Here is a 24,576-nt window from a genome sequence, read left to right as displayed (position 1 = left end):
TCTTTTTTTTTTTACAGCTTTATAAACATATATTTTTATCCCCAGGGGTACAGGTCTGCGAATCGCCAGGTTTACACACTTCACAACACTCACCATAGCACATACCTCCCCAATATCCATAACCCCACCCCCTCTCCCAACCCCCTCCCCCCATCAACCCTCAGTTTGTTTTGTGAGATTAAGAGTCACTTATGGTTTGTCTCCCTCCCAATCCCATCTTGTTTCATTTACTCTTCTCCTACCCCCTCAACCCCCCATGTTGCATCTCCTCTCCCTCATATCAGGGAGATCATATGATAGTTGTCTTTCTCCGATAGACTTATTTCACTAAGCATGATACCCTCTAGTTCCATCCACGTCGTCGCAAAGGAGAAGGGAGTTGAGGGAAATTGGAAGGGGAGGTGAACCATGAGAGACTATGGACTCTGAAAAACGATCTGAGAATTTTGAAGGGGTGGGGGGTGGGAGGTTGGGGGCACCAGGTGGTGGGTATTGTAGAGGGCACAGATTGCATGGAGCACTGGGTGTGGTGCAAAAATAATGAATACTGTTATGCTGAAAAAATAAAAAAAAAAAATTTAAAAAAAAAAAACAAAAAAAAAACCTGTTCTTCCTTGGGTGTATGTTTTCTGCTTAAATGAATAGCCATGGACCTGGGAAGATTTGGTCCCCATTACAGATTTACAGCCTTATTTTCCCTGTGGACTGGCCCAGTGTTAATGTGATTGGATTTACCCGAGGGTTTCAAGATGTTTGCTGGCAATCATAGATTTCTCTAGAGCTGCAGTGGTTCCAATTTCTGCAGAATCTCCTTTATTTGGAAGCAAAGACTTTATAGGGATGTGAGTAGTCAATTTCTGGCTTTATCTGACTGGTTGCCCTTTTAAAGGTCGGCCTTTTAAAAATTGGTAGCATAGGTAGGACTAGACTATTGTCTGACCGAATCCCCACCCCCACCCCCCAGCTCCTGTGCATATCAGCTGACTAGTGCAAGCTGAAACAGCAAGGTTGCAGGTGATTAGCTTGTTTTCAGATGCGATTTTTTTTTTATCTCATCTCTGTTTCCCCTTCTTCCAGGAGAAATGGGTCCCATGAGGCAAGTGTGACCCTGGAGTGCGGACTGCCAGCCTGACACCCAGTCAGGGAGGGAGACCATCATGGATGGCATAATTGAACAGAAGAGCATGCTGGTGCACAGTAAAATCAGCGATGCTGGCAAGAGGAATGGCTTAATTAACACAAGAAACTTCATGGCCGAGAGCAGAGATGGCCTGGTGTCCGTTTACCCAGCACCACAGTACCAGAGCTGTCGGGTAGTGGGTAGCACAGCTCCAGCCAGCCTGGATAGCAGCAGGAATGAGCCTGTCCAGCAACTGCTGGACCCCAACACACTTCAACAGTCTGTGGAGTCCCATTTCCGACCCAACATTATCCTCTACTCAGAGGGCGTGCTGCGTTCTTGGGGGGACGGTGTGGCTGCCGACTGTTGCGAGACCACCTTCATTGAGGACCGGTCACCCACCAAAGAGAGTCTGGAGTACCCTGATGGGAAGTTCATTGACCTCTCGGCTGATGACATCAAGATCCACACCCTCTCATACGATGTGGAGGAGGAGGAGGAATTCCAGGAGCTAGAGGTCAGAGGATGTGTTTATCATGAGCCTTTGGGAACGGGACATGGAGATTGGGTGGGGACTTATGAGTGCCTGGCAAAAGTTAGGGATTGCAATTAATGTGCAGAAATGCGGAGAAACTGAAGCACTATTAAATATTAATTGAAACCAAGGGGAGATGGAGAGGAGAAGGGAGTTGAGGGAAATTGGAAGGGGAGGTGAACCATGAGAGACTATGGACTCTGAAAAACGATCTGAGAATTTTGAAGGGGTGGGGGGTGGGAGGTTGGGGGCACCAGGTGGTGGGTATTGTAGAGGGCACAGATTGCATGGAGCACTGGGTGTGGTGCAAAAATAATGAATACTGTTATGCTGAAAAAATAAAAAAATTAAAAAAAAATATTAATTGAAGATGAAGTGGAGAAAGACTAGTAGGAGCTTCAGGAGGGATGCTGGCAGAAGTCACCCAAGGGAATAGCTATGAGGATGGAGCTACTAGTGGACTAAAGTGTTGCCAGCACCAGAAGTCAGCTGGGGATTCCTCCTAATGGCTCCCACTTGGGAGAGAGGGGTCATTGGCAAAAGTGATCAAGGTGAGAGGACCTAGCACATGGTCCTAGTGCTACATGAAGCTGGAAAGTCATGTGTAGGGACAATTTGAGAAGAGTTTTTGCTGTCACAAACCGTTTCCTAAATTTGGCATTCCAGAGTTCCTACTAAGGGAACCTTGGTATAGCTAAACCTGCTGGAAGAGACAGTAGGAATGCTGGGCTAAAGGGTAGATGAGTTGAGTTATTACAAGAGTCACTACTTCAGTAGACTGGAGGGCAGGTAAGGGCATTTGGGTTACATGCTTTGAAACATGTTATGTTGGGCATGGTATAACACAACACAGCAGCCAAGGAAACCAGAAGCATCAGGTCTGGAGGTGGAATAAGAACCAGAATTAACTGGAAGGAGATGGTTTTAATCAGAAAGGAAATTCAGAAATGGGAAATGTTTTGTAGTGATTCTTATGAATGGAGCCCATGAAAACCAGCTGGGAGGGAGTCCAGAGAAGTCAAGTTGTAGGAGAGGCCATCAGAGGAGACCTTTATACCCTCTGGGGACACTTGTTAAGGGGAACAGGATGGGGTTGGCTCTAGCAATGCTGAAGTCTTTAGAAAGCTGCAAGAAGTACTTTGGCTTCCATTCACAAGCCTTTTTCACATGTCCATTCGTTTTCAAGGCCTGAGGGCATTGCTAAATGCAAAAGTATGAATGTCGCTTGACCTGCATGAAGTTCAGGAAACAAATACACAAAAAAGCAATTTTCACAAAATACAGGAGTTATGATGGTAGAGTACCAATCCTGCTCAAAAGAGGGAGGAGATGAGACTCCAAGTATAATGTGGGGGGGTCAGGAGTCATTACAGAAGAAGCACCCCCCGCATTACATCTTGAGAAGAACCAGAACAAAATGGCTTATGGGGAGTGGTGGTGGGAGAACTCTGGTCCAAGGGGATATCATGAGCAGAAAAAACACAGAGGCATCCAACCTAGGTCTGCAGGGGACCATAACTGTTTACAATAGTTAAGACCTGTGGATCATGGTGAAGCTGGGGAGACAGGGCCATACCAGCCTTCTGAGAGAAGCTGGAATTTAGGCAAGATCACAAACCTAGATGCCTACAAAAGTAAGGATAGGTAACAACATCAAGAAGGAGCCCTATATTGAGGAGAGTGGCCTGAGACTTGAGAGTCCAGGCCCACTGTCAGCTATAGGAAGGAGTGCTGCTTGCTGCACCTCATAGACCACACTGCTAGGAACCCCAATGGGCATCATGGGTGGGGTAGTCCCTGAGGGTTCTCAGACAGGAGGGATGGGGTCAAATTCGAGTTTTCAGAAGCTGCTATGGCTGCAGAGTGGGACAGAGTGGGGAGATAGAGGGGAGAGGGGAGGGGCATGGGGCTAAGACCAGACTGGATTTACAGAGCGTATTGAGACCTGTCCTAAGAGATGATGAGAGAATCAGGACAGTAGTAGAAGTAAAGAAGAAGTGAAGTTTGCCATTGTTCAGCCACGATGGGAAAGAAGGTGTCAGGTCTGTCCTGTGCAGAGATGTCCCTAAGCTTCCAAATGGTCAAGCTGGCCATCAGAAGATTTTCAGCTTTGTTAGGAATATTTGGAAAATAATAAATAATACTAAAAATGTAAAAGAAATCTGTGAATGTTTCCATCATCATTTTGTCACTTGTGTGAGCTGCATTCCTCCCTCCTTCTCCTTATATCCATCAACTTAAAGTCCATATCCTTGAATAACTACATTCCACCAGGTAGGTGAGGATGAACAGGTGAGTAACTCATCTTCTTAGTCCTTAGTTTACTTCCATTCTGAGACTTCATAGTGAACTACACTAAAAGGAATTGTATTCCTCTTCCTTTAAGACTAGCATGGGCTTCAGATTGAGCTTGCACATAAACACGGCCATTATTTAAGTACAAATAGTCATTTCATGATATGTCTCAAATCACATTTTTGGCAATCAATTATTGAGTCCATTTTTTGGCAACAATTTTCAGACAATGACCTTGACCAGTAGATGTGGCCTTTGGAACTCTGCACAGGACCAGAACACACTTAGAGACAGTCTTTTAAATTAAATGCTAGGAGGTTGGTGGCTGGCGCAACAGGCTTCCCTACCTGGTCAGTCCAAGACTTTGACAGGTAATACAGGTTTCTGGGGAAATGAGCTCTCCCACCCAGTCTGTTTCCCTGTCCTGGCAACAGTAGTGATAGCCCATCAGAAACAGTTAACTTTAATGACACAGCAGCTGGACTCTTTACTCATGATGTAGTACTCATGAGTAAATGATGTAGTACTTACTGTGTATTAACATGTTTATAATCACCTCTGATACAATAAGGTGGAACGTGCTGGCATTTATATCTTAGCCAGAAAGGGCACACCCAATGACATTGGTGGAATAAGTTGTTTAAAAGTTGGATTTCCTCATCGGAGACTTTCTGGTTGGCAAACCCAGACCAAGTAAAGGCTCTTTGCACAGGCTCTGAGGGGAAAGAATCAAGACACAGTATGTCTCCTGTCACTCCTTCAGTGCTATTTAATACAGCCATGGAAATCCAAAGTGGTTGACTTGGTCCATGAGGAATTCTGTAAAAACAAATATTTTCTCAGCAATGTTCTTATGGTGTAGCCATGGCAGTCTTTATTTAGGAAGAAAAACTAATGAGTAGCTAGAAGAGTCAGTGTGCATGTAGCCACTGTTGTAAAGTTTACTGTTTTTCCTTTGCATGAAATAATAAAGGGGCATGTATCAGTTAGCATTTGCTGCATAACAAATATCGTAAAGCCTAATGGCTTAATACATTTATTTAGGTCATGATTCTTGGGGTTAACAGCTGGAATTGGTGTCAGCCGGATGGTTCTTGCTCTGTTAGTCTCACTCAGTTTCCCTCACTAGTCTGTAGGTAGCTGCAGCTCAGCTATGCAGCTATACTAGAGACTGTTGTCTGGCCATTGACTGAGATGACAGAGGTGGCTGGACCACAAGTCTCTAATCATCCAGCAGGTCACTCCACCACATAGCAGTCATTCTTCAGATCCCAGGAGCAGCAAGAGAGGGTGAGTCCCCGCATATGAGGCCTTTCCGAGTCTTTGCTCGTGTTATGCATGCCATTGTCTTATTGCCCAAAGGGAGGTGCATGGCTAAGCCCAAAGTCAGTGTGGGAGGGACTTTTTAGGATGACAATATGTGAACAAATTGGGTACCAATTATTGTAGTCTGTAGTCTACCACAGAGCAAAAACATTTGGCCTATTTGAGGTCTTTTTTTTTTTTGTAAGATCATCTGATTGAACAGAGAGACAACAGCCATAGTTATTTTGTGACTTAAACAGAAAACACAGTAGATATTGATCTGAAGCCCTTCCCAGAAGACAGCACTACTTCAGAGAAAACAACAACAAAAAATAAGAATTCAACTTCTTCACTCAGTCTATAGCAAACTGATACTATTTCCTAAAAGCTGCAATTTTCAGAAAGCCATTGTGCTGACAAAGAGCAGGGGTCCTTGTCACTGGAGTTCCTATGTACCAGACAACATGCCTCCTACCTTATCACGCTACCTAGAGAGGTCCATCCCGGACATTTATAATGAAGACATCCCTGATCCAGAGGGTTGCTCACTTGGTGCACATTTCTGCAAGAACATGTGGAGTTTTCAATTAACCCTCAAGGTTTTATTAGTATGAGTAGGTTGGGTAACTAATGCCAAGAATCTTTATGGAAAGGCCTCAGAAACTGAAATTTGTCCTGCTCTATCCAAGAGATAGTGAATTGCTGGGGCTCTGAATCAGATGAGAAGAACTCAGGGGGTCTCTGAGGGATCATGGGAGTACAGAGGTGGGTGCTCTGCATAGGGTGCCCATTGCACTCAGTGTGACCAGACAGGCCTCCGCAGGAGGGACCCTCTAGCCACTCTGGGTGCATGATTTGGGGCCTGGTGCTCCACAACCCAGGGCCACCTCCCTGATGTTTGTCTACTGCTTCATCCAGTGTCCAGACCACTGCTAAAACTGCAGTTTTCAAGAACACAAACAGCAGGAAACCACTTCTTTTCACACAGAGAAACTCAAACAGAGATTTCAGGCTTGGGTAATAAAGCAGTTCTATAAAATGGAAAATTTGAGTTTAAAGCTATGAAATAAAGTAGGTGGAGTTCATGGCTAGAGAGGCCTAAGCTCCCTCCTGCTGTTAGAGATACTTATCCAATGTTTAAAGGCCAATTATTACCCTTATATTTGTAATGGTGCAACCCCTTCAGGATCCTAGAGCACATGGAATATCATCACTTAGAAACAGTGTCCAAGGTGGTCGGGGAGCTGTTTCTTCACCACGGAAAGGAAAGGGAAGTTAGGACCCACTGAAGGAGTATCAGTCTGTGCCAGGTCCTTCATGAACCCGCTGTCAGGTAACCCCCTGGCAGCACTGGGCCACAGGTGCTGGTCCTGTCTCACCTTGTGCACAAGGACACTGAAACTTGGGAGGTGTCCAAGGTCACACAGTTGGCTCTACTGACAGCTCTTGGAACTGAGACATGCTGACTTCAGACTCTTGCGGCCTAATGGTGATGCTGTCCTCCTATGTTGGCGGGTGGTGCGGGGGGGAATACGTGTTACTGTAAACTGCTCTTTCAGAGGCCACAGGTTAAAGAACAAGAAGGCAGGGCTGGGGCAGTCACAGACCACTTCCTCATTGCAATGAGCCTGCAGCTGGGTCTTCCCAAGACCAGGAGTCTGCCCTCCTATTACAAATTTGAAGCCTGTCAGGAAAGACAGAATTTCACAACTGTGATATAACCCTGACATGTGCCCATTTCATAAATGTGAGTAAAGAGGAGGGATTCAACAAACACTTGAAGAAAATTCAAAACCATGAATGAAACAAAACAACAATAGAAATGTTGACCCAGAGGAAACAAATAATTCAGAAAATAATTGACAATATTATAAAAAATAGTTTTAGTCTCCCTTGAGAGATTTGGGGCAGGGGGATTTGGGGTTTGATTTTCTTTGTTTGCTTCATTGCACTGGCTAGAAACAGATAGGATGTTGAAGTAAAATAGTGAGCAGGAGGCATCCTTACCTTGCCCTTGATCTTAGGTAAGCACTCAGACTTTCCTGATGAAGGATAATGTTGTCCATGCTCTTAATCAGGAGTAGGAAATTCCCTTCCATCACAACTTTGAACAATTTGGTCTTTCTAAAATAAAAAATAGTCATTTAATTTTGACAAATGCTTTTTCTCTATTTAGATTATCATGTGTGGGTTTTTTCTTTTGACCTTTATTCTATTAATATGATCTCTTACATTAACTGATTTTCAAATACTAAAGTCTCCTTACTTTGGGGGATAAATCCCCCTTGGTAATGATATATACTCCACTTTAAATATTGCTGGATTTGATTTACTAATAATTTGTTAAGAATTTTTATGTTTGTGTCCATGAGTGATATTAGTCTGTGGTTCTTTTCTTGTAATATCTCTTCCTAGCCTTGGTATCAGGGCCTTATAGAAAGAGTTAGTATCAGCCTTATAGAAAGAGTTAGAAAGGGTTCTCTTTTCTTTTGTCTGAAATATTCTGTATAGTATGGTTTTTGGTTTTGTTTTTAACATTTATTAGACATCATCAATGAAGACATCTAGTCTTGGCTGTTCTTTGTAGGAAGAGTTTTGATTACAGATCTGATCTGATTTTTTATTGTTTTAAATCTATTGTATTAAAGAAAATCTTAAGATTTTCCTTTCTTCTTGACTCAAGTTTATTAATTTGTGTCATTCTAGGGATTTTTCCATTTTATCCAAAATGTTTCCTTTGGGTTAAAATTGTCTTTTTTTTTTAGTTTCTTTACATGAGCCTTAGTTACTGATTTGAGGTTTTTTTCCCTTCATAATATATATTTTTAAGCTATAACTTTCTCTCAATCATTGTCTTGATTACAAATTTTGATATGTTGTTTTCATTTTTAAATATTTTTTTATATTTTATATTTTAAATATTTTAAAATATTTTCTAATATCCATTGTGATTTCTTATTTTACTGAGTTATTTATAAAAATATTGTTTGATTTTTCAAATATTCTTAAGTGTCTGATGTTTTTTATTATTTATTCACTTTATTTCATGTGGTTGAAGAACATAGTTTGTATAATTTCTCTCTTAAATTTACTGAGATTTGATATGGGACCTAGCATATAATATGTTCTGGGAAATGTGCCATGTGCACTTGTGAGAGAATGTGTATTTTGTCATTGTGTAAAGTATTCTATAAATGTTTGTTAGGTCAAGTTAGCTGATGGTGCTGTTCATGTCTTTTGTCCTTGATGTTTATCTGCCTAATTAATCCATTGACTTTGTCAGTGTGTGCTTTATGTATTCTGGGGCTCCATTGGTATGTTCATGCACATTTATTATTTTTTAAAGAGTTATTAATTTATTTTAGAAAAGTAAAGAGAGAGACAGCAGGGGGAAAGGCAGAGGGAGAGAATCTTCAAGCAGATTCCCTGTTGAGTGCGGAGCCCAACATGGGACTGAATCTCATGATCCATGAGGTCACAACCTCAGCTGAAACCAAGAGTCAGGTGCTTAACTGACTGGTTCACCCAGGTGTCCCTCTTATTATTATTATATCTTGCTTAAATATTGACCATTTTAGTATCATAAAACGTTCCTCTTTATGTCTAATAATATTTCTTGTCTTCAGGTCTATTTTGTGTGATATTAATGTAGCTACTCCCACTTCCTTATTATTACTGTTTGCATGATACATCTTTTTCCATCTCTTTGCTTAGAATTTCTTTTTGTCTCAGAATTTAAAGTATATCTCTTATAGGAAGCATATAGTTTATCTTGTTTTCTTTCTTTTTTTCTTTTTTTTTAATTGTCTTACAGCCTGTCATTTGATTGGACTATTTAGTCCATTTGCACAAAATGTAATTTTTATATGATTGGGTTTCTGTCTGCCATTTTGATTGTTGTTTTCTACTTTTTCCTTGGTTTTGTTGTTGTTTTCTTTTTACCTCTTCCTGACTTTTTAGTGTTAGCCACCATGTCAGCCAGGGATGTGAAGAGAGCTTACTAAAACCCCTCTGTGGTTCTCTCATTTCCAGGAGTTCCCTGTTAAATTTCTGGGTTGTCCTCCAATCTGCCATTTGACCCAACCAGGACTATAGCCATAGGTTGGGAGAGCTTTAGGGTTTTCTCGTTCATAGCTGGGAATGGATTTTCCACTCTATTTCCAATCAGTTAAGCCCCTCCAACAATGAAGTGATTAGTTCCCATGGCTAGCCTCACCCCCAGAGAAATACTGCATGGGCCAAGAATGGGGGCCAGGCATAGACCCCCATTGTATTTACTCAAATTTCAGCAGCGGGTGGTAAGTAAATACTTCTCAAATACTATTGGTCTTTGGTCAATGTTGAGAACCTTTATAAGGCTGTATTGACAATTTTTTTCTAGTTGTTTCTGGAAGATAACATATGCCTACCTCCTGACACTGCCATCATACAAGAAGCCTTGCTAGGATATTGCCTGAAGTATTAGACATGCATTTTCCAGCATCACTAGATTCAGACAAAGAATATGTTCAAATGTCCGCAGATGGCTTACAGTTAAGAATTTTAATCAAATTAATTATCTTTAAATAATATGACATATATTTGCTTATAGCATTAGAAAATTAAATTATCATTTTCCTCCATTGGGACAGTCTGCAATTAAGTATATTTAGATATCCCAGTTTATTTTGGATCCACCTGTGGATCCAAAATGAAAGAATAGTTTTATCTTCTTAGGGTCATAACTCATTTGTGTTGCCCAAACTGCAGCAACCACCTTATTTTTTCAAAGGGCACTGTATGAGTATGTTTGACTCATCTAGAAATTAAATATACTTTTATGAAATATTTTCCACTAATGAGGGCATTCTAAATACCACTTCCAAAAGAAAAAAAGTTCAAAATTATTTTGTGAAATATAAACGTGATTAGCATAAGAGTATGCCATTTATTGTTTTAATCTTTTGTATCAAGGGTAACTCATTTGAATGTGGAATTCAAGGCACGTTTCTTAAAAAATAGAAATCAATCTCTTATGTTCTCCTCTAACTTAGTCTCATCTTATATATCAATAAAAGGCAGTGGAGTGTGTAATTATAGCCATTAGATGGGAAGAGAATCTCCCAAGATAATAAATCCATCTGTCATAATACAAGCTGATCATTTTTCATATTCCTCTGAAATACTTTTCAATATATAAAAGGGTGGGAGCATCAAATCAAATTTATATGTCAAATAAACAAAAGCCTTTTTTTCTTTTAATTTTTCAAATTTGTGCTGACCAGATTTCTTGACTGGGACTTCTGAGCCACTAGTCACAATTGTGGGTGAGGAGGGGCTTGTCATATCTACAGCTGCCTTAACGAAGGGAACTAGTGCCAGAGAATTGGAATCTTCTGTCATTGCAAGACTGTACTTCTTGTAATGAAATCAGCTTTGATATATTTACATGTAGCTGTGAGCTAAATGCTTTCTAACATGGGTAAATGCAGTCTGAATACCAGCGAAGAGAAGACTCAGGCTTCTGATGAATTTCCGTCATACTCCATTTTGAGCAAATACCAGCAAAATGTTTATTCTAAACCCAATTGTATTTTAATAAAGTTTCCCCAAGCTTAGCTGAAGGGCCACTTATCTCTGGTAACATTCATTTGAATGAAAGCCAGTCCAGACAGGATCCTTTAGAGATCCAAGTAATGTAAATTTGCACAATCGTTTATTAAAACATTTCGTGTCCAGGCCACCACTAACCTCAACATTCTGGTGACTCTCTAATAAGTGTGTAAGGCAGACTTCCTTGGTGATTAGACTTGAGACGTTGGTGGTACCATGTAACCCTGACCAATGCTGATAAAAACATCATCTCCTTCTTACCGTATCATAATACCATAAGAAAAAGAAAGTAACGACAGGTATTGAAGTTTGTTAGAGAGATGTATCCTTTGTACTCAAAGTGTCGGTGATGAGAATGTGCTGGGAGGCAGGGTCCTTACATCCAGCACAGCTCAGCATCCATGAATCATGCTACCGGGAAGCAGTGACAGATACAGCACTAAAATCTGATGTGAGCCCAGCTTTTATTTGAACCAATATTTTTTTACTTTTCTTCACCAGCAAATCATTCCAGTGCTTCTTAAAAATAGAAAGAAAAAAAATCACACAAGCGAAACAGGTGGTCTGGAATGCATCACCAACTAACATGGTAGGTCTCCTGCCACACAGTGTGCTGGGATTTTTTTCAGTGAAATTTCCATGACAAGAGGCATTTTGTGGGATCAAGGAGATGTTTCTATTCAATCATCACAAGGGTGAGACAGACTCTGTCCTCACGGAGGAAGAACAAGCACAGCCATCTTCAGTGGAACCAATTACCGTGGTGCACGTGGCCTGTGTTTTATGCACGTGGAGGAGCTGGAGAGGGAAGGAGGTAAGAGGGAGGCCTTCAGTGTGGAAAGTATGCCGAGTGATTCTTGCCAGGTTCATCTTTCTCATTTGTGAGTGGACGGAAGCAGACTGCTGCCACCGTGGCTGTCCTGAAATTTGGAGCTGGCTAAAGATCTCAGAAGAAAAGCTGTTTTTCCTAGGTGATAAAAATCACATGGTTGACCCAGAACCTGTCACCAGACAAATGCTAGATTATGGGAGGATAAATAGCTTCTGTCCAGTTAACAGGAAATGCATGTACAAAATAAGATGTATATACTATTGTACAGTGATGTTAATTGAAAATGTCCCCTCCATAAGGTTAATCCGAGTCTTCAGTAATTTTCACATGGAGCCTCAAAAGTACCCGTGAGCAAAATGTAAGCCAGCCTACAGTGGACAGTGGTTTCATATGTCCAAGGACAAGTCACTAGAATTTCATGCTTGGGAAGTTGAGAACTACCAAGGGAAATGGTAGAAGTCTGTGTCATCATAAGACAAATCGAATATGTGGAGTCAGGGAACAGTCCTCACAGTTAGAAGAAATATATTTAGAAACAGAATACATTGCTTGGAATCTTATAACCTTAAATAAGATATTACCCACTGAGTCTAGACTGTGAGATACAGATTCAAGAATGAGTTAGTAGAGATGGAGGTGTTTCCGGGAGGCTTGCTGGTGGAGGGGACAGGGCAGGGGCAGGTGGGTCATCTGTAAACTGAAGTCAGATCCCAGAGAATGACCTTCTTTCTAGCAACCTGTCCATGTTGTGTTGGCTGGGTGCAATCTGGGTGTGTTTCAATACGGTAGATTGCAGGGACTTTTACTCTGATACTTCTGCTAGAAAATAGAGGGAAAATCAAGCCTTTGGATAGGTTCATCAGTCACTGAGGCTCCCCTTCTAGGACTTTTGCTTTTTTCTCTTCTAAACTATAGTTAGGTAGCAGATAACCCAGAGTTCAATAAAACACAGACTCTCTGTGGGCCTTTAGGAAGGCCATGAGTTATGCTCCTCCCCCAAGGCCTCCAAACCCCTGCTCCTTCCCCACCACCTGCAGCTTCAGGGCAGCCTTCAGCCTTTCGACCTTGACCATGGGGTTTCTGCAGCCATTCCTGATGCCTGGAATGTTCCTTCCCTTGCCCTTCACTGGCCTGTCTTCTTCTCAGCACCCATGTTGCAGTTTCAGTTCTTTATCTGTTTCCCTACTGTTTTATTTTCTGTCTTCTTTGCCACAGCTGTCTGAGGTTGAGTTGGCCAGAAGCAGACAGCAATGTGAGGATTCATGAGCAAGCGATTGACTAAGGAACTGCTCTCGGGGAAGACAAGCCAGCCCACTGGGAGAGGCAGCCTAGGAGGGGAGTTTCAGGCTACGTGTCACTGAGGGGGTCCCAGCCTGGCCCTGGGAGTCCTCAGTATGGTCAGATACTGGTGGTCTGAGGACCACTTCTCCCACAGGGGCTGTCAGTGAGTGGTTTGCAACCTCCAGAATGAGGAACAGAAGCATAAACTCCCACTTATGTCTCCAGGGCTTAACCCCCCAGCTCCATAGGGTAAGCACATAATTAGGATTTGTACTCATTACTTTATTAATGAAAAAAATGAATCTACAAGAGGGAGGGAAATTCCAACATCAATTTCCTAAGATTGTTTTTAATAGTAATGAAGCCAAACTATGTGAACACCCAAGCTCCTTGAAGAGTTTTCTTGGCAAGAATTTTATATAACCTTGAATTTGTTTGATACACTTTTTATAAAGTCACCTGTATCAAGTGCAAGAAACAGAAATAGGATGGGCGTCCTTCTGGCACACGGTGAGCTGCGCTGCAGTAGCATCAGCATATCTCCTGTCTTGGGACTACTGGTTAGCGGCGCCAGTCAAACGGCTCCTGAGGAACGTTCAGTCCTGTGTTGCAACACAAGAGCAGATTGTGTTTTTCAGAAACCACAAAAACAAAGACAGGCTCCAAATAAGGAATAAGGGGGAAACTTGACATGAAGTATGTTATAAATGACACACCGTTGGTGTCTCATTAAAAAAAAAAAAAAAAATCCCACAGTGGTTTTGCCTGGATGGCTCTCACTCTGTGGGCTGTAGAGTAGGGAGAAGCCACAGAAAAGCTGGAGGAACCAAAAGGCATTCGGGGTCCAGACAACACCCACCTTCTTCCCATGCCTGCCCTCAGTCCAGAGCCCTACTCTCCGCTGGCATCCATGTCCTCCCTAGCTTTTAAACCCAGTGATTCAGAGGTCACACCCCAAACCAATTAAAATCACAATCTCTGGGGTCAACATTCTTCATAAAGGCTACAAGTGGCTCTAATTTAAGTCCCAGAAGTGTGACACCACGTTTGTATGTTTGTATATGCCACGATCTTCACCAGAACAGCTGTTCTTAGACATCTTATCCCATGAACTGTGGGCCTGTTCCAAGTAGATTTGGAGGCAGGCAGCAACCCTGGCACAGATTCCTTAAAACGGGTTCCACGGAACACTCATCTGGAAAAACAGAAAGGGTTTGACAACCCTTAGACACTCCTGATATTCCTGCAAAGCGACAGCCCTGCAAGTCCTATCAGCCAGTTTTGGCTGTGTCAGAATTCACATGGCTGCCTTTAATTTAGTGATTCTTGGGTTAATTTGACCCTGAGCCGTTTGGTTTTCAAAACACCATTGATTCTGGCCTCCTGAACCGGTGTGCCACAGCACACCCTGGCCTAGCTGTTCCTCAGCCAATTGGCACCATGCCAAGTGAGCTATGTGACAGCAAAGTGCCTGTGACAGTCGTTCCAGGCCTTGTCATGAGGATCTGCATCACGGTGCAGGATTAAGTCATCGCAGACAAGCTCCAGAAGCCCACTGTCACCTGGAGACACTCCCTCTTGAAACAAAATGAAGTTCATGGTGCCTGAGGGTTCTGGAGGATGGACTCTGAACTGTGAGCAGAGAAGAAGCGGAGAGGCTATTAGTTTATTGTACTATTGCTGCTGCTTGCTTGCCAAAGTGGAGGCTGGACAAAAAGCCAAGTAGCTCAGGGCAGAAAGCTGGGGAGTGTCCCAGCTAAGAGACTCCTTGGTGCTCCACTCTGGAGAGAAGCTCCCAGGGAAGGAGCGATCCCTGATGACTAATTGTCCACACGCTTCTTCTGAATCTCATCCAGTACGAAGATGCCCTTCCACGGACGAATGGATAAGGAAGATGTGGTCCATTTACACTATGGAGTATTATGCCTCCATCAGAAAGGATGAATACCCAACTTTTGTAGCAACATGGACGGGACTGGAAGAGATTATGCTGAGTGAAATAAGTCAAGCAGAGAGACTCAATTATCATATGGTTTCACTTATTTGTGGAGCATAACAAATAACATGGAGGACAAGGGGAGGTGGCGAGGAGAAGGGAATTGAGGGAAATTGGAAGGGGAGTTGAACCATGAGAGACTATGGACTCTGAAAAACAACCTGAGGGTTTTGAAGGGTTGGGGTGTGGGAGGTTGGGGGAACCAGGTGGTGGGTATTAGGGAGGGCACATATTGCATGGAGCACTGGGTGTGGTTCAAGAACAATGAATACTGTTACGCTGAAAAGAAATTAAAAAAAAAAAACTTCTGATGATAAATCAAAGTGACACATAAGCTACTTATCATCAGATACCATTCCATTAATTAATTAACCAATAATTATTTTTATTCCTTCAAACTCCTGAGCCCAGCATACTCAAGTATATTTCAATAAATATCTTTTGACTTTTTTTCTGGAAAGATTATCCATCATTAATGGAATCCCCCTCCCCAAATGGGAGAGAAAGAAATAAAAGAAAGAGTTCCTCTGGGGGAAAAAAAAAAAAATCTCGTCCAGCGTGAGTGTGCTAAAGAATCACTTCCTGAAGGTGAAGATGGGGACTGAGAGTCTGGATTTCTAACATCTCCAAATTTGTGATGCTGCTGCTACCCCTGGACCACTCAGCAGCAAGGACAGAGAGCTTCCCTGACCAGTGGTCCAGATGGCTTCTCCTAACCCACTTATGGTCAGAGAACGTTCAAGATCAACCTTTGCTGGAAATATTTTCCATCTTCAGAGGTAGACCTACCCCTTACAGATGCTTCTGGAAGCCCAGGGATCCCTTTCTGTCTTCTTCTAAGATGGCCCCTCACACCCTTTGCTGTCCCCACCAAGACTGCCAGGGCCTGGACAGAACACCCACCCCACACACCCCAGTATCTCCACTCTTCATCTTAGGACACTCTTCTACTCTTCTGCTCATCTAGATCACTCTGAACCCCTCTTGAAATGAACCAAGAAATAGATAATCCAGAAGTGATCTGACCTGCATGAAGCTGACAGGAGCCTCCTTCTGGTTACTTCCCTCCTTGGAACTCCTCCCCATTCTGTGGTTTGTGAGCCCCGCCACAGCCTTGTACCCATCTGGGTCGGATCTACCTCCCTCACGGCTGACCTCTGCCTCCCACTGCTGCTCTTTCCACAACAAGGATGGGCCCTTCACATGGTTTGACACTCTGCCTCCGTGTTGAGGTATTGGCTATAACTGAGGCTCGGATCCATATCTCTTCCGCATGCTTCTTAAAATGCCAGCCACTGGTCCAGTTCTATAGAAGAAGTAGAGATGGCTCCTGAAGGTTCAGGTTTTATCTTTGCTTTAGGCAGTGACCTGGAGGAGATAAATGTGCTCATAAAAGGGACTTACACAGCTCTCTGCTTTGCTAGCAGATTGGGCCATATTATCCCAGCTGGAATTGTCCCTTGTAACAGCCCCATCTGTCTGTTGTTAGCGTGCACTGGGGAGGAGGTATGAATATCAACCTCCTAGAACTCGATACCCTTGGGAAGCTGTCTCTGATCTATTTGGATGCCCTTCTCATAGCACCTGGAATCACCCTGGCTGGCAGGACTTCAGTATTCAGAAGTCCCACAATAAAGTGACAGGAATGTGAAGGGAGTTTTGAAAGAGCCACCTGCCAAACAAATGAGAGGCCCATATCATCCCAGTCACCTTTATGGATCTGGAAGCAGCAGAGAGGATTTTCAGAACAGGATAAAATTAACAATTCCTTTATTAGGGAGCCTGCGTGGCTCATTCAGTTAAGTATCTGGCTCTTGGTTTTGGCTCAGGTCCTCATCTCCAGCTCTGCACTCAGCAGGGAGTCTGCTTAAGACTGTCTCTCCCTTTCTCTCTGCCCCTCCCTCCCCTTCTTGTTCTATCTGTCTCTAAAATAAATAAATCTTTTTTTTAATTGCTGTATTTCCATAAACTCTCATAATGTGCTATCGGTAGGGAAGGGTAGTCATAGTATTGGCTGTATCAGTGAGGGCTAGTCTCCAGGCTGGGGACTAAACAAGATGCTACCACTTTTTGGTTATCCTCTTTCAGAATATTCACTGCAGCTTCAACTGACTCATCTGAACAAATGGTGTGATCCTGGGCCCGCTGGTCAAACTTCTTAGAAAAGTCAGGATTCAGGGTTCCTGGGTGGCTCAGTCAGATAAGCATCTGCCTTTGGCTCAGGTCATGATCCCAGGATCCTGGGATCGAGTTCCCAATTAGGCACCCTGCTCAGCAGGAGCCTGCTTCTCCCTCTGCCTATGCACGCTCGCTCCCTCTCTCTCTCTCTCTGTCAAATAAATAAATAAAATATTTAATAGAGAAAAAGAAGTGTCAGGAGTCACCAAGTCCACTACTTGATAAACTGGAGTTCTCTGAGACAGTATAAGTACATCACTCATTGTAAAGGCCCAAGAAGCTATGGCAGGGGCAAGGGGTGCTGCACAGCTGGGTTAATGCCTCCTAGCTCATCACAAAATCTACTTATAGAAACTGTCTCATCCCAGTCAGGAGACAGAAAGTGTGCATGCCCTTCAAGAGCTAACCTGTTGAAAGAGAAATGGGCCCTTTATAATGTCAGAAATATAAATTCTGGAATGTCTGCAAACTGACAGTTATCCTCATTCCTTACCCTTAACTTGCTAAGGATATTTATGTTTGAACCATATGAGGAGAGTTTCTATATGGAGCAAATAAAAGGCAAGAAGAAATAATTCAATACTCAGGTAGTATATGGAAGGAAGAGTGACTCATGTCCTGCATGCTTCCATCCCTAGTGTTTTCACTAGCTTGATCAGGAAGATGTGGTACCCCTACTTTACAGATCATGAACTTGAGATTCCACACAGTGGTTTTCCATCTTGGCTGCATATTAGAATCACATATAAAACTTACAATCACATATAAAATACTTACAAATTCCTGATGCTTAAAGCATCAGAAGACCCAAGCATCAGGAATCTTGAAGCACCTAAGTGAACCCCCAAGGACAACCAGACCTCAGGACATTGGTGACTGGCCCAAGGTCACACAGCTAGGAGAGACAGACCAAACTTGAGCTCTAAATCCTTTAATTTTTTCTATTCTACCATAATAACTAACTGGTATCTTTGAGTCATATTGATTAAATTATCTAAATCAAAAGCTTTCTAGAAAATCAATTTTTGTCAATTTTACTTTGGAAAACAAATACCAAACCTCAGTTGGTGACATGCATGTTGCATGTGTTTAGGGAGATTGTGCTGATGTCTTCAGCTTACTTTGAAATGCATCCAAGCAAAGGTTAGATGAAATGATGGATGGATAGAAGAATGAACAAATTGGTAACTGTATCATAAAGTCAGTAGAATAATGATAACAATAGTAGAATCTGAGTGAAGGATGTGTGGATTCTCTATATATTTATTTCCACTGCCATGCACATTTTATCCCTTGGAGTGCATGTTGATGCAAGGAATAAGAAAGCTGTTGTCTCTGTACCATTTATTCAGTAATCCACTCTTAACCTTCTGTTTCACAATTATCATATACAAATCCCAGGGTCATATTTTATTTCTGGAGTTTGTGTTGACAGGCCAATGTGTCTTTGTGGTTGAGTTAATTTACTGCACAAATGGTGGCAACTTTTCTCTGAAAAAGAAATGGGCTGTCACATTCACATTTAAATGTGAAGTGTGTAAGTCTAGAGGAAAACATAGGAAATCTCTGTAACCTAGAGTTAGGTGAAGAGTTTTTAGATGTGAAATTAGAAGCACAATCCCTAAGGGAAAGGATAGATAAATTTGACTTCATCAAAATTAGAAATTTACTCTGAAAAAAGATGCTTTACGTAATGAACAGACAAGCTGAGGACTGCAAGAAAAATATTTGCAAATCACATGTCTGACATAGAATGTGTATCCAGAGTATATTTTAAAACTCTCTAAGCTCAAAAATAGGAAATTAAACAATCTAACTTCTAAAAGGGTAAAAGAGGGCGTCTGGGTGGCTCAGTCGGTTATGCTGCTGCCTTTGGCTCCTGTCATGATCCCAGGGGCCTGGGATCAAGTCCCACATTGGGCTCCCTGCTCAGCAGAGAGCTTGCTTCTCCATCTCCAGCTCTGCTTGCCACTCTGCCTACTGGTATTCTCTATCTCTTTGTCATAAAATCTTTTAATAACCTGTCAATAAAATCTTTTAAAAAATAAATAAAAGGGCAAACGATTTGAACAGTCACTTCATCAAATAGGGGTATGCAGATAGCAGGTAAGCAGAAAAAAAACATTCGGCATCATTAGCCATCGGGGACACACAGACTCAAACCATGAGGAGATGCAAGGCACCCCTGTTAGAATGGCTGACATGCAAGACATAGACACTTCACTGGGAAGGATGAAGCCATGAACTCTCATTCATCGCTGGTAGGAATGCGGAAGGCTACAGCCATGCTGGAAAAGTTTGGTGCAACAATCCTACTCCTGGGTATTTGCTTTAAAGAAATGAAAACTTATGTCTGCACAGAAACCTGTATGTGTACATCATAGCATTTATTTGTAATAACCAAAACCTAGAAACTAACAACCTCCAGCGGATGAAAGGATGGGCTTCATTCATGGATTGTGGCACTTCCTTATCATGCCGTATCACTCGGGAATAAAAGGAATGCGTTACTGATTCACACGGGTATTGTGCTGAGCGGAGGCCAGTCTCTAATGGGGGCACATTGTCCGATTCCATTGCTCTGACATTCTCCAGAGGACAAAAGTGTAGCAACAGGCAGCAGCTCTGTGGTTTACAAGGGTTCAGGTTAGGGGAAGGAAGGTAACTATAAAAAGGCAGCAATAACAAGGAGCTCTTTGGAGGTGATGGGACCTTCCTTATATCCTGATTGCTGTAGTAGTTACATAATCTACACAGCAACAAACCCATAGGCCTATAGATAACCAACAAACAAACAAAAAAGGGCCAGGCCAAGCTGTGAGATCCGATTAGGTCTCTGGTTTCGCTTTGTTCCCGTGTCAATGTCCTGGTTTTGGTCATGTGCTGCAGTTATATAAGAGGCACTGTAGGGTATGTGGGAACTCTCTGTTCTATCTTTGCAATTTCTACAGGAACTCTATTCTATTTCTGAAACTTTTATGTGAGTCTAAAATTGTTTCAATTGCACACACACTGAAATAGTTTATACGTGCATATACACATATATACACGTATACATATTGTATGAGGTCATTGCTAATGAATTTTAACATTCTTTCTATAGGTTTCAAAAACCAAAAATACAACTTAGATACAACTTAGATTCCTTTCAGTAAAGCAGAATATTTTAGAACAATAAGAAAATGGGGAAATTAATGATTTTTTTAAATGGCTGATATCTGATTATCTAAAACACCCCTGTCAGTCCCTTGATATGTAGTCAGAAGTTTGCTATAATTGGATTTTGCACAGAAGCAACCTTTGGTTTAGAAAATATTCTTTCTTTAAGATTTTATTTATTTATTTGACAGACAGTGATCACAGGTAGGCAGAGAGGCAGACAGAGAGAGAGGGGGAAGCAGGCCCCCTGCTGAGCAGAGAGTCCAATGTGGGGCTCAATCCCAGGACCCTGGGATCATGACCTGAGCCAAAGGCAGGGGCTTTAACCCATTGAGCCACCCAAGAGCCCCTGTTTAGAAAATATTCTAATTCTTACAAACTAGGGAGCCCACGTGGGCCAAAAGACACTTCCAGATATATGTGGTTGTGGTCCATGGACCCTCAGTGAGCTGAGACCAAGCAGGTGGCTTCTGTAACCATGTAAACACAAGATTCTCCCTGATCCCATGTTTCAGGAAGTTGTATTGTAGGGTTGGAAGATGTGAATTCAAGGGTCTCACAGCACATAGGGGTTTGTGATTGGCCAGTGCCTGAAACTCTGAGAGGACAGAAGAGACATTGAACAAGTCAGCTGGGGGATCCACATTCTACACATTCTGGATCAAGACAGGCATGCCTCTCTCTCAAGCAAAAGAGGTTTCTGGTACCCTGGGGTGGAGAACAAGGCTGGACAAGTTAGGGGGAGCAGAGATGATGACCTGTGATCTCTTAAAAGAAGGGGTGCTGTGATGTTCACCTGTACCCCTCCCATAGCATCTAGAATAATCTCTTAACTAGAGACACATAGACTATTTGTTGGGTAGATAGATCGTTGGGATGGATGATGTCTCATTACCCCAAGCTTTCCCATAAGCTTAGGAGTACTCACATTCTGCCAGGCTCCTCTTGTTCCTAGCCGGTCCTTCCTCACCCTCCACAGCCTGAAATTTCATTAATTGTTTTTCTCTGAGCTCCTGAGTTTGGTATTCCCCCGTAAATAGCCTCACTGTGGGCACTAATGAGCCATCCTGTACCAGATTCCCCCAGGAGCTTTTTGCTCCCTTGGCCCCTGGCGGTGGCACTCAGTTGCCCTGTCCTGTGAGATGATACCTCTGACTTTGCATGATGTCTGTGCTTTATTTTGGAAGCCCCCTTGGCCTTGTTTAGTTCAGCCAGACATCTCTGAGATGTTTGATGTGCTATGCTCCTGTGGGCAGGTGTGTGATACCAAAACACCACTAAGTAGCTTCTCAGAGGAAGCATGAAAAGGACAAGTTTGATAGAATACCAAATTTCAATGGAAAATGAATTATTCATGCTTCATGAAAAAAATGTATTCAACAATTTTTCCATTTTTTTCCCATAATGCTCTCAGTGTTTCCATTAAAGCACAACTGTAAAAAGAAAACAATGTATGCAATCCTCAAAGGAAAAAAAATCAATTTAAAGTATAGTTTTCTCCTTCTAAAATGGCATGGGTAGGAAATATATTTTTTTTAACTTTTTTTTTTTTAAAGATTTTATTTATTTATCTGACAGAGAGAAATCACAAGTAGGCAGAGAGGCAGGCAGAGAGAGAGGAGGAAGCAGGCACCCTGCTGAGCAGAGAGCCCGACGCGGGGCTCGATCCCAGGACCCTGAGATCATGACCTGAGCCGAAGGCAGCAGCTTAACCCACTGAGCCACCCAGGCGCCCTTTACTTTTTATTTTTGAAATAATTTTAGGAATACAGGAAAGTTTCAAGACCAGTATAAGAACTCCTGTATGTTTGTCACCCTGTTTTCTTCAGTCTCAATAGTTCCCCATACTTCCTTCATCATTCTCTCTATCTATATACAGGTGACAACACAAAGGGTAGGGTACTGACCTCGCATCATCACAAATTTACATATAGCTTTTGACTCCCCCAGAATGAAACAACAAATAGCCTGCTGTTGACCAGAAGCCTCAAGATAACATAAACAAACAAACAAAAAAAAGATAACAGTAACTATTAACACATTTTGTGTATTGTATGCATTATATACTGTATTCTTATAATAAATTAAGCTAGAGAAAACCTTATTAAGAAAATCATAAGATAGGGGTGCCTGGGTGGCTCAGTGGGTTAAAGCCTCTGCCTTCGGCTTAGGTCATGATCCCAGGGTCCTGAGATCGAGCCCCGAATCGGGCTCCCTGCTCAGCAGGGAGCCTGCTTCCCTTCCTCTCTCTCTGCCTGCCTCTCTGCCTGCTTGTGATCTCTGTTTCTGTTTGTCAAATAAATAAATAAATTTAAAAAAAAAGAAAATCATAAGATAAAATACATTTACAGTACTGTATTTATTTTAAAAAAATCCACATATTTGACCCACTCAGGTTTTGGGGGGGTTTTATTGTGTGTGTGTGTGTGTGTGTTTATTTAAATTCAACTAGCCAACGTATAGCACATCATTTGTTTCTGATGTAGTGTTCAGTAATTCATCAGTTACATATTATACCCAGTGCTCATCACATCACATGCCCTCCTTAATGCCCATCACCCAGTTATCCCATTCCCCCACCCACATCCCCTCCAGCAGCCCTCAGTTTGTTTCCTATAGTTAATAGTTTCTCATGGTTTTTCTCCCTCTCTGATGACTCTCCCTTCAGTTTTCCCTCCCTTCTCCTATGATCCTCTGGGCTGTTTCTTATATTCCACGTATAAGTGAAACCGTATGATAATTGTCTTTCTCTGATTGACCTACTTCACTCAGTATAATCCCCTCCAGTTCCATTCATGTTGATGTAAATGGTTAAATATTCATCCTTTCTGTTGGCTGAATAATATTACATTGCATATATATATATAATATCTTCTTTAGCCATTCATCTGTCAATGGACATCTCAGCTGTTTCCACAATTTGGCTCTTTGGCTCACACAGTTTTTGACTCCTGCATTTTGGGCAAGACCACCACAGAAGTGAGCCCATGCCCTTCCTGGCACAGGGCATCAGGAGGCACATGGTGTCAGTGTAACCCATAATTTTGTCACCTGTTGACGATGGTGCTAGCCAATGTTCTCACTGGCCAAGAGATAGTGTTTCTTTGCAGTCAATCAGTATCTTGTAGGGTGGTACTATGAGACTATGGGGACATCCTATATCTCACTAGTTATTCTACTGGTTTTAGCATTCTCCCATAACAGGTAATCCCATAATCCCTTCTGTATTTATTAGTTGGCATTCCACCATGAAACAGTTTTCCCTTACCCCATATTTATTGTTTCCCTCATTTAGAATTTTATTTCAGGCTGGGTCATTGATTCTTTTTTTATTCAATGGGTTACTCTTCCATTTATTACAGTATTTATTTTATGTTTATTATGATGCTTACTTTTTTATATTCTTGACAGTCCTTTCAATTTGGCTTCTGTGTCCTTTTGATGTAACTCATCATTCCTTAATCATCTGCATCATCATTTCCTAGTACAACAAGCTCTTTTAGATGTATCTTTTATTTTGGCAACCCTAGCTATGAAATCAACCATTCCCCCAAAGAACCCTGGCTGCTTTTATTGGAGAACGGTATTTAGAAACCAACATCTGGGTGTTAAGTCTGTTCACTGCCCCTGGGAGGAGGATTGCTGTTTCCAGGCACTCTTAGCAGACTGAGCTGGGAAATACTTACGTGCATATATTACATAAACTTATCTATATAACTGTGTGTTATAGGTTGATGGAAATAGATACTCTAAGTTTCAATCCAGTCAGCTCACAGTGGTGCCCTTCATGCTGTTTTAAGCTTCACTGCATTCCATGGTGTGGATGTATCACAGTTTATGTGAGCATTCTCCTTTGAATGAGCATTTCAGTCATTTCCAGTAGTTCACAATTGCATATAATGCTGAAGCAAATAACTTCAAGCATATGCATTTTCATATTACTGGAGGTGAACCTTCAGGATACATTCCTAGAAGTGAGATTACAGGTCCAAAATAAACACAAGTTTAATTGTGTTATATTGACAAATATGCTTCATAAGGTTGTACCAATTTGCATCCCAATCAGCCTGTTTCCCCACAGCCTAACTAATAATAAACTTGATTGTACTTTTTAATTTCTGACAACTCAATAGGTGGAAAATGGTTTCTTGGTGTAGTTTTCCTCATTCTTTCTGTGAGTGAGGTTGAGCATAATTCCACCTGGACTAGGGGGAGGCAGGCCAAATGCCCAGGTCATGAAATTCAGGTGGTACCCTATCTCAGATGCTGGCCGTGTACATGAG

The 24,576-nt window shown here is 42.1% G+C and overlaps 1 protein-coding gene across 3 annotated transcripts in view; it reads left to right on the top strand.

Moving 5' to 3' along the window:
• The window catches only part of SYNDIG1 (synapse differentiation inducing 1), a 179,851-nt gene that overhangs the window by 75,150 nt on the left and 80,125 nt on the right, over window positions 1–24,576 (top strand). For all 3 annotated transcript variants that reach the window (XM_047746679.1, XM_047746681.1, XM_047746680.1), the window contains exon 2: window positions 1,078–1,637. In XM_047746679.1, the coding sequence (XP_047602635.1) occupies window positions 1,158–1,637 (480 nt within the window). In that variant the 5' untranslated portion in view covers window positions 1,078–1,157. The remainder of the gene's footprint in view (window positions 1–1,077; window positions 1,638–24,576) is intronic.

The sequence above is a fragment of the Lutra lutra genome, chromosome 9 (genome assembly GCF_902655055.1).
Source record: "Lutra lutra chromosome 9, mLutLut1.2, whole genome shotgun sequence".
Classification (NCBI taxonomy): Eukaryota; Metazoa; Chordata; class Mammalia; order Carnivora; family Mustelidae; genus Lutra; species Lutra lutra.
The sequence above is the reverse complement of the archived record's forward strand: the minus strand, read 5'-3'. Positions and strand labels throughout refer to the sequence as shown.